General features: G+C 36.3%; 1 protein-coding gene across 5 annotated transcripts in view; it reads left to right on the top strand.

Moving 5' to 3' along the window:
- TANK (TRAF family member associated NFKB activator) overlaps window positions 1–14,525 on the top strand; it is a 94,200-nt gene that overhangs the window by 60,219 nt on the left and 19,456 nt on the right. For all 5 annotated transcript variants that reach the window (XM_028113129.2, XM_028113131.2, XM_028113128.2 and 2 more), the window contains one exon: window positions 213–331. In XM_028113129.2, the coding sequence (XP_027968930.1) occupies window positions 213–331 (119 nt within the window). The remainder of the gene's footprint in view (window positions 1–212; window positions 332–14,525) is intronic.

Raw genomic sequence — 14,525 nt, 5'->3', positions numbered from 1 at the left:
ACTTATTTTGGGAGTAGGAGTTTTGTGTATTTAGTGGGAATGAAAAAAATCAAAATGGGAAAAATTTTAATTGTTAAAATAATTATTATCTAAAGAGTTTTTGAAGTTTAAAATCTCTTTAAAATTAGGGTTCCTGGTTTGTTCTTATTTTTTCCATGTGGTACCAAAAAAAAGGGTTCTCTGCTTACATGCAAGAGGTTTTTGTCTTGCAGATAACAGTTTTGGCTATGTTCCCCTGCTTGAAGACAGTGAAGCAAGGAAGAATAATTTGACTCTTGATCAGCCACATGATAAAGTAAAATCAGGAATACCGAGAGAAAAAGAATTAAAGGTAGACTGCACTGCTGGTTTATTCCCTAAAGGAAATAAGAAATGAGAAGTCAGGTTCCACAGACTTCCTGAATTATTCAGTCAGTATTCTATCAAATTTGGGTGGGCAGGAACAGGGGAGAAGGTGGTCAAGATTCTTCTCAATCCTACCATTGCTTCTGCAAAAAGCAGCATTCAAATGCGGTTACATAACACATCTTCCTTGTTTTATTTTCCTGAGGTAGATCCACCATTGGAATTTAAACAGAAATTCTGTTTATACACAAACAAATGACATGTTTCTAAATAGAAGCACTATTTCCAAGTAAAATAAAGGCTTAGGTTTGTTTCATGTTTCCTGTTATTCTCTTTTCTATACCACAGGCATTTAACAAAGAAATAAAACATTTAACTAAAGTAGATAGTAAGGCACAGATAATTCTGGATTAGAAAACAACACTCTGGTTTTTTTCTTCAATTGCCTGTGCTTAATTTTTTAAAAAATCTACCTAACCAGTTTAAGCAAAAGGAAACAATATAAAAGGAACATTCTGTATCTGCAAGGAGATAAATACGAGGATGTTCAAGCTTCACTGAAACAACATAAAAAGGAAGATTCTGTATCTGCAAGGAGACATATACGAGGATGTTCAAGCTACATTGTTTAGAAACAGCTTAAACATCCATCAGTAGCAGAATGGTACACCTTTACATGAAACACTTTAGAAAAATTAAAATTAACTAAATATTTATATATTAGATGCTTAGATTTCAGAAACAGTGTTGAATAAAAAGTGGAAATTACGAAATGATAAAATGGGAATAATTTATGTAAACTTTTTAAAATATAAAATATGACTGTTTATTAAAACACAAGTATATAGTAAAAGTATAAGAACATGGACAGGAAAGTTACACAACTTCTTTAGAAAAATGATCACCTCTACAATTGGAGAAAGAAGAGTCTGATTCTGGGAAGGGAAAAAAGAGGGCTTCACTTGTATCTACAACTTCTTTTTTTTTTTTAAAGAAAAGAGCTTAAGCAAAATGCTAACACTTGTTAAATCAAGGTAGTGGATATATAGATGCATATTCTCCATGTTTTTATGAATCATTGAAATGTTTAAAAAGGAATTTTTTTAATGAGTTAGGTTTTAGTAGGATGAAACAGCTTTTGAGTAAAGTAAGATCTCCCAGTAAATGAGGACTTTTAACATCCATAAGACCATTTAAGTCAAGAATGCTATGTTTATTTCTTTTCTTCTAGATAAGGTAGAAGATTTTAGCTTTGTGTGCCAGGGTTATTCAGTTACCAATTCCATAACTAAAGACTATCTTTTTTTTTTTTTTTTAAGATTTATTTATTTGATAGAAACACAACACAGCAAGAGAGGGAACACCAGCAGTGGGAGTGGGAGAGGGAGAAGCAGGCTCCCCGCGGAGCGGGGCTCGATCCCAGGACTCTGGGATCGTGACCTGAGCCAAAGGCAGACGCTTAACGACCGAGCCACCCAGGCACCCCTCCCATAACTAAAGACTATCTTAACTTGTTTGCATTTAACATCAAATATGAGAAATCCAATTTAGATACATTTCTATATATAAAAATTTTTTAATGGGAAGTTCTCTAAAGTATCTCCCGTTTCATTTTTTTTTAAATCATTCTTTTTTATTTGGATCATCATCTCTTCACCCCCACTGCAATTTCCATTTATCTGAAAATGCTGATAAACACAAGACACCCTGGCACTGGAATATGTTTAGGTTTATTTTGCAAAAGACAAAATTCAGAAACAGTGATTCTGACTTCTGAAATACAATTTTATGATTGGGTCTATTATAGTATATTATAAAATAATTGAACTGTAAAATGGTGACTTATAAATTTAGTGCTTAAGTAAACTATACATTCCACTTTCCTGTTTCAGGGACTTCTAAATATTATTTGCCATTTACCATTAATTTTGATTCAAAATTCCTGTACTCCAGTTATAACATTTCTTTGAAGATTATTATCTGGCATCTCAGTTTCAAATATAGAGAAGAAGGTATTTTTGAAAAGATTAGTCTTGGTTAGAACAAATGGGATGGTATAAAAGGCTTTTAGATATGTTAATAATTTCATTTATTTTATATTTGGGTAATTTGTCATTGTTTATGGAAGTTTTAGAGTTTATTTTTCAGTCAGTAAGTGTTCAGTGGGAACCTTCAACAGAATTGTTTTTTAAATTACATTTGTTTTATTTTTATAAGATGTCTTTTGTTTGTAAAATATATGTCTGGATACCTGGGCTAACGTTAAATGTAAGTAACAGAAATTATGTCAGAGATGGCTTATTTCTAAAGAATTAATAATGTCTGCATCAAAAACTAATGATGTAATATATGGTGATTAACATAACAATAAAAAATTAAAAAAAAGAAAAAACTGGAAGAACATACAAAAAAAAAGAATAATGTTGCATCAATTGTAACCTTAATTTGTAGACAGACAATAGAAGGGAAAAAAATAAAGCTCCAAGTAAGAAATAAATCTAAATTCAATGAGTTCTCTTAATGATCTTTACTAGTAGGTGAAATGTTTATCTGACAGCCACGTATTTAATACTTTGAATAGCTCATCAACTCAGCCTTCTTATACTGTAACCATTTAATAAAAATAAAAATTAACTCTTTTGTATTTCAGCTTTCTCATGTTTCTTTATATATCCAGAGGCAAAGTGTTAATGAGCACTAAATATATAACAGATTAAAAAGAAGAGTAAATATACTCTAAAAGAATGAATAAATTGGATTTATTGAATATTTGAGAGCTGGCTGTATATTGTAAAAAGTTAGGCTTCATTTAGAAAAATTCTTCCTAATTAAGTAATTGGAATTAAAATCTTTTCAATTGGCATATATGTTGATCTATACATACTGAGTTATAATTAAATTTAGTTAATACAAGGGAAATCTGTTCCGAAAGTATTTCAATTTTGGATATATCAGGGTTTTTCCAAAATGAAAAAGTATCATGGTTATCAGTTGCAATTTTGTAAAAGTATACATCTACATATAAAAACTGCAGGGTATGATGCAGAAATGGCTAAGAAAATGGTACAGTTCATTTTTTTTCTATTTTCAATATACTTTTATATTAGTCTTCTTAAAAACTAAATGATTTCTAGAAATCACATTCCCAATCAGTTGGCCTAGCCTCTGTAATGAATTACTAAGTTAATAGAAATGCTTTGAACCAATAACACAAACTACTAATCACCCCCAGTCCTTTCCTTCAGTTTGGTGAGTGGTTTGAAGATTTGTTTTCTTTAGACTGTTTTGTTTAGGATTTGGTTAGGATATTTGACAGGCGAAAAACCCATTGACATGGCAAATGCCAACTTTGAATGCCTTGGAAAATGAGACAAAGAATAGAGGAAAAGGGAATATTGAGGGGAAAGAAGCTTTTAGAAAATTTTATTTGAGAAACATGAAATTTAAAGTTCAACCTCTGTTCATGGTATTCCTACACAGAGCATGCAAGAGTCCTTTGACTTCTAAAAGGACATAAAGAGGTCAAGGGGTGCCTGGGTGGCTCAGTCAGTTTAGTGTCCGGCTCTTGATTTTGGCTCAGGTCATGATCTCAGGGTCGAGATCAAGCCCTGCATTGGGCACTATGCTTAGTGGGGAGTTGGCTTGAGATTGTCTCTCTCTCCCCCTATGCCCCTCCCCAGTGCACCCCCCACCCTGGTGCACACGAACATGCATGCGCTCTCTAAAACTAAATCTTAAAAAAAAAAAGTCAAGACAGCAGAGCTTGTATAATTGGATGACCCTTAGTACTCTGCTTATAGTTTAGAGGTATTAGGGGAAAAGTAACTCAGTTTAATGGAAAACCTGAATTTCACTTCTTATTTTTATTGGCGGGGGGTGGGAGGGTGAGCAGAGGGAGAGAGAGAACCCCAAGCAGGCTCCGTGCCCAGTGCGGAGCCCGACACAGGGCTCAGTCCCACACTCTGAGATCACAACCCTAGCCAAAATCAGGAGTTGGATGCTTATCCGACTGAGCCACCCAGACTCCCCCGAGTTGCACTTCTTGTACACCACCATAGTTTCCACAGTCTTTCTTGATGAGATATTTTGGCAGAGGGGTCATTGCATCATCCATCATACAATAAAGTACCCCAAATTTTACCCCCAAACTTAACAGCTTAAAACAAATATTTATTATCTCAGTGCCTGTGGGTCAGAAATATGGGAGTCACTTAGCTAGATGGTTCTGGTTCAAGATCTCATGTGATTAAAGTCAGGACATGGGCAAGGGCTTCAGTCATCTAAAGGGTTGGTGTGGTGGAGGACCCACTTCCAGGATGGCTCACTGACATGACTGTTGGCAGGAGCCTTCCATGTGGGCCTTTCCTCACAACCTGGCCAATTACTTCCTCAAAGTAAGAACATAAGAGATCTAAGAGAGAGAGCAAGGAGGAAGCCACAGTGCTTTATATGACCTAGTCTCTAAAAGTCACATACCTTCACTTCCACTTTATTCTGCTCATTAGAAATAAGTTATGAGGTGCCCCAGAGGCGAGGAAATAAGCTCCTCTTCTTGAAGAGTACCAGAGATTTTGTAGATGTATTTTTAAAGTATCATGGGATACTGTGGTATACAGTAGAAGGTACCAAAGATCAGGGGTGTGGGGTGTAATGTTTAATTTATGTGATTAGTTATATGATAAATACTAGTGAAAAGTAGAGGACCTTGGCAGAATTTAATAGTAGACTACAATTTAATTGTAGACTGGTATACAGCAGAAGGTACCACAGATCAGGGGTGTGGGGTGTAATGTTTAATTTATATGATAAATATAATATATATGATAAATATGATTATATATAATATAAATATGATAAATACTAGTGAAAAGTAGAGGACCTTGGCAGAATTTAATAGTAAATTCAACTTCCTGCATCCTATCACTGTTAATCTCAGAGGAAAAAAATATCATAGCTTCTCCTCTTAAGAACAATTTCAGAAATTCTAACATGGATGTAGACTTTCCAGAGAATAGCTGAGCAGTGTTTTAGAGAACCAAGAAACTATTGCTTGTTGTTACTCTTTTCTTATAGCCAATTTTAAAAATTGAAAATATTTACAAAATTAAATAACACAAAAATAGACCTACTTATTCTTCACAAAACTACTCTCTCTTATTTGTAGAACACCATTGTCAGACGTAGTAACTTATGAGAGCAGTTATTTAAATAACAAATTGTGTTTCTTAATGTAAATATAAATTGGTTTTGTTTAATTTACTTTTTTAAAAGCCAAGATTGTAATATACTGGTCATTTTTAAGATCTTGGAAATAGATTTTTATAATACTGCTTCTGGGAAGCACTTCAGTTGCCAAACTAAATACTATTCTAGCTGCCTAGGGTTTGACAAAAATTGTTTGCCCTCATCTTTCTATCCTACTTTTTGTTTTTGTGGAAGTTATAGAAAAGTCTAGTTAGAGTGTTTGGATGCCAGAAGATATGTAGAGAGCAATAATATAGAATACATAGAAGAATTTGGTGATATTGGTAAATTGTCTTCACTCATTCATTAACTGAACTGCTGTGTGTACCTGACACGGCGAGGCACTAGAAGAACAAAGAAATACTGTCCCTGCCCTCTGGCTTAAGGTCTTGATTTAATAAACAAAACCAACATTATTGACTGTTGTAAAGTCATTTCAGAGTCTAGGATTCAGGATACAAAGTATAGTGTGAGTTTATTTGAACTTCTAACTATTTATTTAAATAGAGCTCATGTGTTTATTGTCCAAAGAACTGATTTTTGCTTTATTTCTGATTTTCTGTATATATTTCTAGTTTATTCTTTACACACGTCTTTTTTCATCTGATTTATATGTGTCAAGCCAAAGTATAAAAGTACAAAGAATGCACTTGTTACTGAAAGATGCCGGTTAGACAGTTGGCACATTTCTAATGTAGCTATCATTATGATTAGATCAGCAGATATATGGTAGCTTTGAGGCGCGGCAAAGATTTTGTGGGTTTAGAAGAGTAAAACAATGATGCAGCTGTGGAGCTGCCATCAGTGCTAATATTGAGGAAATAAGATGTGCTGTACCTGGCAATTCTAGTATATACAGAGGCTCTGACATGTTTGAAGAAAGCTGATGTCTAAAAATTCACTTGTCAGTCACTTAGACAAGAGGTATTTGAACTCCCTTCTATTTGCTCTCTCTTGCTAGTCAGTGACAGGAATACAAAAAAGGAGGACGACAAGATCCATCTCCTTTAAGGAGCTACATAATCTGGTTGGAGAAACAAGGATTTGGAGACCCAAAGCAATTAGCAAACATAAGACAATGTGAAGTCTTAATTATATGATACACTGAAACACTCATAATTTTATGGTACAGATAAAACATGTAGGACCTTAATTTAAAAAAAAAAAAATTCGTGGTGAGCTGAAGGTAGGCTTGAGCCAGGGGCTCAACATTTACTTCAAGTAGAGAAAAGAAAACATATTCTTAAATGCCTATATTTTGGTAATATGTGCACAGATATGTAAATTTTCTGCAAGATTTTAATGGAAAAAGAATAATTTCTAGGCAAGAACCAAAATTATTACTGTAGGCCACTTTGGAGAACATTATATGAACTGAAAGCTGGGGTGCCTGGCTGACTCAGTAGAGCATGTGACCCTTGATTTGGGGGTCATGAGTTCAAGCCCCACGTTGGGTGCAGAGATTACATACATAGATACATCCGTATATACATACATACATACATACATACATAAATTACTAACTGGGGAGTTTGAAAGAGCATTTCATTTACTATAACCTTTTTAAAATGACATAATCATGGCTTCAGAAGACAGAATGCTCCCTACCATTTTGTTACTCTATAGATGGTCCTTCAATGAGAGGCATTGGTGTGTTCCTCTAGTTGTTATGTATGACAGTTTCAGCAGGCAGGGTATGAACTTTAACCCTGCTTTACTTTCTGGACTTCTGTAACTTATAAAATCCTGGCCTCACAAGTCTGTGTCTTGGATGGCATCCCCATCCTTGAACTGTTCATTTGTCCTATACACTGATTTCAGATGCAGTTCCCACTTAAGGATCTCTCTCTCTGAGTTTAGGCCCCCTATAGCTTCTCACTTTTTCTACTGCAAGTCTCTTAAACTATATTTGTCAAGTTGCTGTATATTGTCCAAGTACCTGGTTTCATAGGCATTATGAAAGCTTTATAGTAGACTATTGTTATTATGAATACCTTGACACACGTTAATACATAATAGCAATTTTTGTGAAAATGTAGCTGATAAAGCCTCCCATCTGTAATTTTAAATACTGCTCTAACAACAAACCATAATATGAAACCAGTTAGGTTTTGCAGAAAGAACTCTTAAAATAGAACTCACAGCCTTTTCCTCCCTTCCTTTAGCAGTTTAGTATCTGGAGCCATTAATAATTTGGTCAGGTTGTTTTTTTAGCTAGAAGGTATATAGAAACCTTTCCAGATTTCCTTTTTCTCTTATTCATGTGGATATAGTTCTATCGAAATACCTTATTTTGAGGCACCTGGGTGCCTCAGTTGGTTAAGCATCTGACTCTTGATCTCAGCTCAGGTCTTGATCTCAGGGTCATGAGTTCAAGCCCCGTGTTGGGGTCCACGCCAGTTTTGGAGCCTACCTAAAAACAATGACAACAAAACCACCTGTTTTACCTTACAGATACTTGTTGCTTGAGCAGACACTGCTGTATTTAGAAATTTCTATTTTAATTAAAAACTGCAAGACCAATCTATCATGTACTGAACTGATTTAAAATAAATAAATCTACATGCTTATTTAAAAAGAGATTGTCATATACAAGTATATGAAATATGTTTTTCATCATCTGAATGAAAGTTAGAAATTAGACCATTAGTCAAGATATGTAACTATCAAATGATCTCTGTGGCAAAGTCAAATTTGGTTTACATCATCTAAACACATAGTACCTTTTCCAAGAGAGGAACTTGAAATAAATTTGCTTATGTTATATTACTGAACTTCGTTAAAAAAAAGTTACTGTATTCTTTTAATGATCAATTCTCTCTTTTCATCTTTTATTAGATAAAAGTAATGATTGTACCATTTATACAAGGGCACATGGCAGCCTAAGCTGGGGCTTATGTAGGCTTGGAGAAAATGTGTGTGAGCACCCTACCCTGTCTTCTCAGTCAGAGCAAATGTCCTATTCCCCCTAGTTTTGTTTCTAGAAACTAGATTGAATATACCTTCTTTTAATGTATAACACTTCTGTATTACTCTTCTTTGGAGACTGGTCTTTGTTTATAGATCCTCTGGTAGAATAATAATTAGAAGGAAGAAAAATTATCTTCAACCAGTTCATTAAAGTTCAGAGTTTTTTCCAAAGTGTCATAATAAATACATCACAGACTTAAGAAACAAAAAAAAAAAATGTTGATATCCAGAGCATTTTAATATTTACTTTGAAATTTCTGTTGCAGAAATTTTGATTGTTTCCAAGTCTGAATTTTTTTTAAGATTTATTCATTTGTTATTTTAGAGAGAGTGCACAGCAGGGAGGGGCAGAGGGAGAAGGCAAGAGAGAATCTCAAGCAGACTCCCTGCTGAGCATGGAGCTCCATCCCACAAACCTGAGATCATGACCCAAGCCAAAATCAAGAGTTGGATGCTTAACTGACTCAACCACCCAGGCACCCTCCCAAATCTGAATTGTTAATCCAGCCTAGCCCTTTCCTGTTCTGGGCCTCTTTTTTAATTCAATACATTATTTTAGGATTTTTGTTTTTATAATACTGGAAATAATTTTGGAGGGAAGAAAAAAAATGAAGTGGCATATCACTTTTTAAGTTTTCTTCCTGGACTTCTAAGCAAATTTGATTATTTCTAGTGATGACTTTTCTCCCCTTACTTCCCCCTTTTAAACCCCTTCCTCACATTTCCCATTTTTCTTTTTTCTGCTCTTCTCCAGATGCCACAAAACAGGGTTAGTATATTCTGTTCAGCCCTAATTTCTCTTGACCCAATCATGAAAGTCTGTTCTCTCAGCCTCAGTAGGTTAGGACTAGCCTCCCAAAACAATCTAGTTTCTCTTATAATCTGTCATCCTAAAAATCTCAAAATCTGTTTTGAAGACATTTGTTTTTCAGTGTTATGAAACGCTTCCACATTTGGTCTACTGTGATCTGTTGTGTTGTTTTTTGGTTGAATTATATGGAATCTAGTTTCATCCAGATACGTAGCTGGGAAAGGGAAGAATATTTTAATAACCTTTTTAGAAATTGTAGCTCTTCTCTTTTGATACCATACCAAAATTCAGTAGGTAGTAGTCTCTTGAGTGTTAATTGCAATATAAAAGCTGAAACCAGTGAACTTTTTTTTTAAATCTTTTATTTTATTTATTCATTTTTAAAGACTTTATTTCTTTATTCGACAGAGGGAGACACAGCGAGAGAGGGAACACAAGCAGGAAGAGTGGGAGAGGGAGAAGCAGGCTTCCTGCAGAGCAGGGAGCCCGATGCAGTGTGGGGCTCAATCCCAGGGCCCAGGGATCGTGACCTGAGCTGAAGGCAGATGCTTAACCACTGAGCCACCCAAGTGCCCCTTCCCTAAGCTTTTAATTTTCACTTGAAAACTTAAATTTTTTTCATGGACAACAAATCTTTTCGATTGTTTTCATTAAACTGAGAGGCTAACTTCATTTGCTTTTGAGAACATCTGAATAACCATAGCTTGCATGTCAGTCATTCTTTCAAGTGAAAATGGCGTTCCATTAAAAAAGTGACTAGTTCTCGGGGTGCCTGGGTGGCTCAGTCGTTAAGTGTCTGCCTTTGGCTCAGGTCTTGATCCCATGGTCCTGGGATCAAGCCCTGCATTGGGCTCCGTGCTCCGTGGCAAGCCTGCTTTTCCCTCTCCCACTCCTCCTGTTTGTGTTCCCTCTCTCGCTGTGTCTCTTTCTGTCAAATAAATAAGTAAAATCTTAAAAAAAAAAAGTGACTAATTCAGCCTGCAACTCAAACAGTTGAACCAGTGCTTTCCCCCAAGACAACCCTTGTACTTTGGTATGAAACAGAAGTCTTTTTGTGTATTTCCTATTTTGTCTCACACAATATTTAAAAGCTATTAACTTGGGATCAAAATTTAATAAAATTAATAATTTTTACTGTCTCATCAAGGAGATAGGTTAGGAACCCCCAGGGATCCTTTTTTGACTAAATGTGTAGCATTAACAGTGACTCCAGTTTGGTACCATGGCCTTGGTCATACTCAGATGCCAGCAGTTTTCACTCACCATTGTTTTTGCATCATCAGTATAAATGCCAACAGAGTAAAAAAGGCAAATAACATCTAACAGTATTGTAATAATAGGGGACCCCATGGATTTCAGGGTCAGGGATTTGATCTTACCCTACTTAGAAGCTAGTAAGTTAGCCGGTTACTGCTTCAGGGATGCTGTAAGAAGAAACAAAACTCGAATCAGAGAAAAAAATCTTTATTATACACAGCACAGCAAGCAAGAGCATTTTCATTTGCTTTGGTCCCTCCTGGGGTTGGGGAAGGGTAACACAGTAAGCCTGAGATGGATGCCTGCATATGCAGTGGGTTGCATTAAAGGTGAGAAACACTGAGCTTGGGAGATCTATCATTTTATAGCAAGCAGTCAGCAGCCTGCTCCTTGTCCAAGAGAGACATAAATCTTTCAGGTTTGCCCCATGTAAACACGATCCTGAGAAATATCCCAGGTAAAGAACAGTCAGAGCCTTGTATTCTGTCATACACAGCAAAAATGTCCAGGGACACTCAGGGCCCATGTAGATTTCTCTCCCAAAAGTGCATCCCTTGAAAGGATCTCAAGACCCCAGGGATGCTAAGCTGTATTTTGAGAACCAGTTTTTACCAGATTGTAATTTTCTGTTAGAAAAACGCCTTTTTCTCAGTAAGTCACTTTTCCTTCTATTGAAATAATGTTACGCTCTAAGAATAATATCTCCTCAGGAACCTTTATTTATGCATATGAGTCATATGGCTTGTTCATCAGTCCTTTTTGCATTTATTAAGTAATTAATCTACATCTTTATCCTTTATTTTGTTGTCGTTATATAAATTAACCCATTTATTATAGGCTAACTGTTTCAAATAGTGGAGCCTCCTGCTGGTCTTTCAACTCCTTCCGTCGCAGACTTTACTGTGGTGGCAGAAGCTGTGTTGAAGGTGCAGGCGCCACCGTTTTCATGCAGGAACTACAAGGCCAGATCCCCACAGCTCATCTTTTCATGTTGGTTTTGCCATAGAAGGAGCAGATATACTTGGCATGCTGGCTTATTTCAATCTTCACCATTTTCCCGAGAGGGCACCAGAACAGGTCCTGTATTTACCAGTGATTCCGACCTTCTTGGTGTGTTTAAGCCATGTCACCACAAACTACATCTGAGCCCAGAGAGCTACATCTTTATACTTTAAATCATAATACCTATATATTGCTCCCAGTTACTTCTCTATACCTACTATGTTAAGTCTAGAACAAACTGAATTTTACTTCTAATCTGTTAAAGATAGTGTGGTACCTGATACATTTCCTGGGGTATCCACAGTACCGCAGACCTCTAAAATGCTGCATACTGTATACTCTTAGAATTTTTCAAGGCGTAAGAATGTATTTATGGGATCTGAAACCAACAGTAAGACAACCACTTAGCTTCATTTAACCAGTCTCCTTAAAGATATTTCTAGAATTTGGTGGGGGAGAAGCAGGGAAGGCTCACCTAATTTTTCATTTGCACCTAATATGTTATACTTGAGCAGTCTTGCTATGTTGTGAAACCTGAGTTTTTCTCTGAAAGATTTTTTTTCTATCCAAGATGGACATCTTTGGTTTTCTCTCTCCCATTTTGCTTACCAGCAGTGTTATTGTGATTTTTGTATTCCAACTTAGTTTTCACATAAGCAATTCCATATCAGATGGTTTTACGCACATTATTTCTACCCCTAATTGCTCTTCAGTATTTAACATTAAGAACAATATGTCTCCCTCTACATTGCATCCACATAATGTTGCAGGGGCTCACTGACTGGTCCGTATTCCCTGAATATGTCATCTGGAATTTACTTCTGCTGGATGGCCATCCAAGCCCCGATGCGTCTTGCTTTCCTTCTTGCTGCAGCTGATTACACATTCTCTTCCCCTTTTGTCCTGAGGACAGTGTGATAACTTTTTTCCAAAGCTGAATCTAAAACTCTCTCCTTCCTACTTTTTTTCTATTTCTTTTTGACATGAAGAAGATAATACAATATGTCTCCCTCTACATTGCATCCACATAATGTTGCAGGGGCTCACTGACTGGTCCGTATTCCCTGAATATGTCATCTGGAATTTACTTCTGCTGGATGGCCATCCAAGCCCCGATGCGTCTTGCTTTCCTTCTTGCTGCAGCTGATTACACATTCTCTTCCCCTTTTGTCCTGAGGACAGTGTGATAACTTTTTTCCAAAGCTGAATCTAAAACTCTCTCCTTCCTACTTTTTTTCTATTTCTTTTTGACATGAAGAAGATAATAGATCTTGGTATTTTATTGCCCTTTGTCAGACCCATATTTTTGTTTTGGATTTTACTATTCCAGGAAAGCCTAATCTCACTTTCTTTTAAGGTTCTATCTTACCCTAAGATTTTCTGATGCTACGGAGAACATCCTTATATTAAAAAAGGAAAATGAAGGTTAGAAATATGAACCATATTTGAAGAAAAGGTAATTAGGTTATGTTTTAAAACTTGGTCGACAGCAGACAACAGAACAAGTGAAAGGTATTGGGTCAAAAGAGATGAGAGTGGTTATCAAGAGAGAAGGGAGGCCTGAAAATACGGACTAGAAAATGAAAACTCAATAGATTTGATATGAGAATGAATGATAAGAAAAGTATATAATGAGAGAACACTGTACCCATGTCTGAACCTTAGAGAATAAGGCCACTTGTATGGCCCTGGTCAGGGGGCAATGAAAATACCAAAACTTAAGAAGAAGACCTAAATACGTTATACTGGTAGCCAAAAAAAAAAAACAGTTTCAGGGAAGAGGATATGGTCAGTAGTGTACATACTGTCAAATGAGCAGTGAACAGAATGAGAACGTTAGGAAAAGCCAGTGGATTGGTGATTAAGACTTTTTTGGAAAATTATGGTTGAAAGCTCAGAAGAATGAAGGGATTAAAACAACCAACCAACCAACCAACCCTGAGTTTGGGAGTTGAGCTTCTGTATAGAAGAATGAGTACCTAACCAGTTCTCTACAAGTAACAGTATTAACTCTGGCAACATACACAAGAGTAACTCCCTGAGGAACCGAACATTGAACTTTGCATATTTTAGAAAGGAGTCAAGTGTGGAGCAAATAATCAGCTCAGAGTAAATTCCCAGTTTTCTGTAGGTTTGTCCTGAGAGTGGTCATAGTTGCGGTGGCTGAAATTCCCAATAGAAAGCCCACCATCATTCTGGCTGGAAGAATCAGGAAGGAGAATGAACGCAGAATAAGCATGGTCACCAGAGACAGGGAAGGAGCCCCAGAGAGGAGAGAGCCAGAGAAGGAAGGAGAGCCCTAAGTCTCTGGCTGTCCCCTGAGGCCATGGATGTGCAGGGGCAAATAGGAAGCAGTTTGCAGCTAAGGCTTATAGGACTGAACCAAAATATGAACTGCCCTTCAAAGGAAAGGAGTGACAGTTTGGAGTCTGAGCCTCACAATGGCCTACAAAAACATTACCACCCTTGGCACCATATAATATAATGTCTCCACAACATATTCACAATGTTCAGGGTACAGCCCAAAGTTATTCAATACATGGAGAGTCAATTGTGACCCAGTTTCAAGGGAACACACCAACCCTGAGTGGAGCTAGATAGTGAAGTTGTTAGACAAGGGTTTTAAATCAGCTAGCATAACTATGCACAGACCTCTATTAGGAGATAGGGGGGCAGGAAGAGAATTGAGGTTTTGAGAAGATGGAAGTAACAAGATACTCTCCATTGTCATGCTTTGTCAAGTGGGTTAATTTCTAATATAAGTTTGAGAAATAAACTATGAAATTTTGGTTAAGAAACTATTGTGGTGGTGAAGGAGGGAGAAATAGCGTATAAAATTTAATGCCAGGAATACAGGTGTTTACAGGTGTTTTCTTTAGTCCAAATAATTTCTTAA

Source organism: Eumetopias jubatus, unplaced genomic scaffold (genome assembly GCF_037043125.1).
Source record: "Eumetopias jubatus isolate StellerSeaLion01/CBP00866 unplaced genomic scaffold, mEumJub1_p1.0 scaffold_3, whole genome shotgun sequence".
Classification (NCBI taxonomy): Eukaryota; Metazoa; Chordata; class Mammalia; order Carnivora; family Otariidae; genus Eumetopias; species Eumetopias jubatus.
This window is presented reverse-complemented; position numbering and strand designations above follow the sequence as displayed.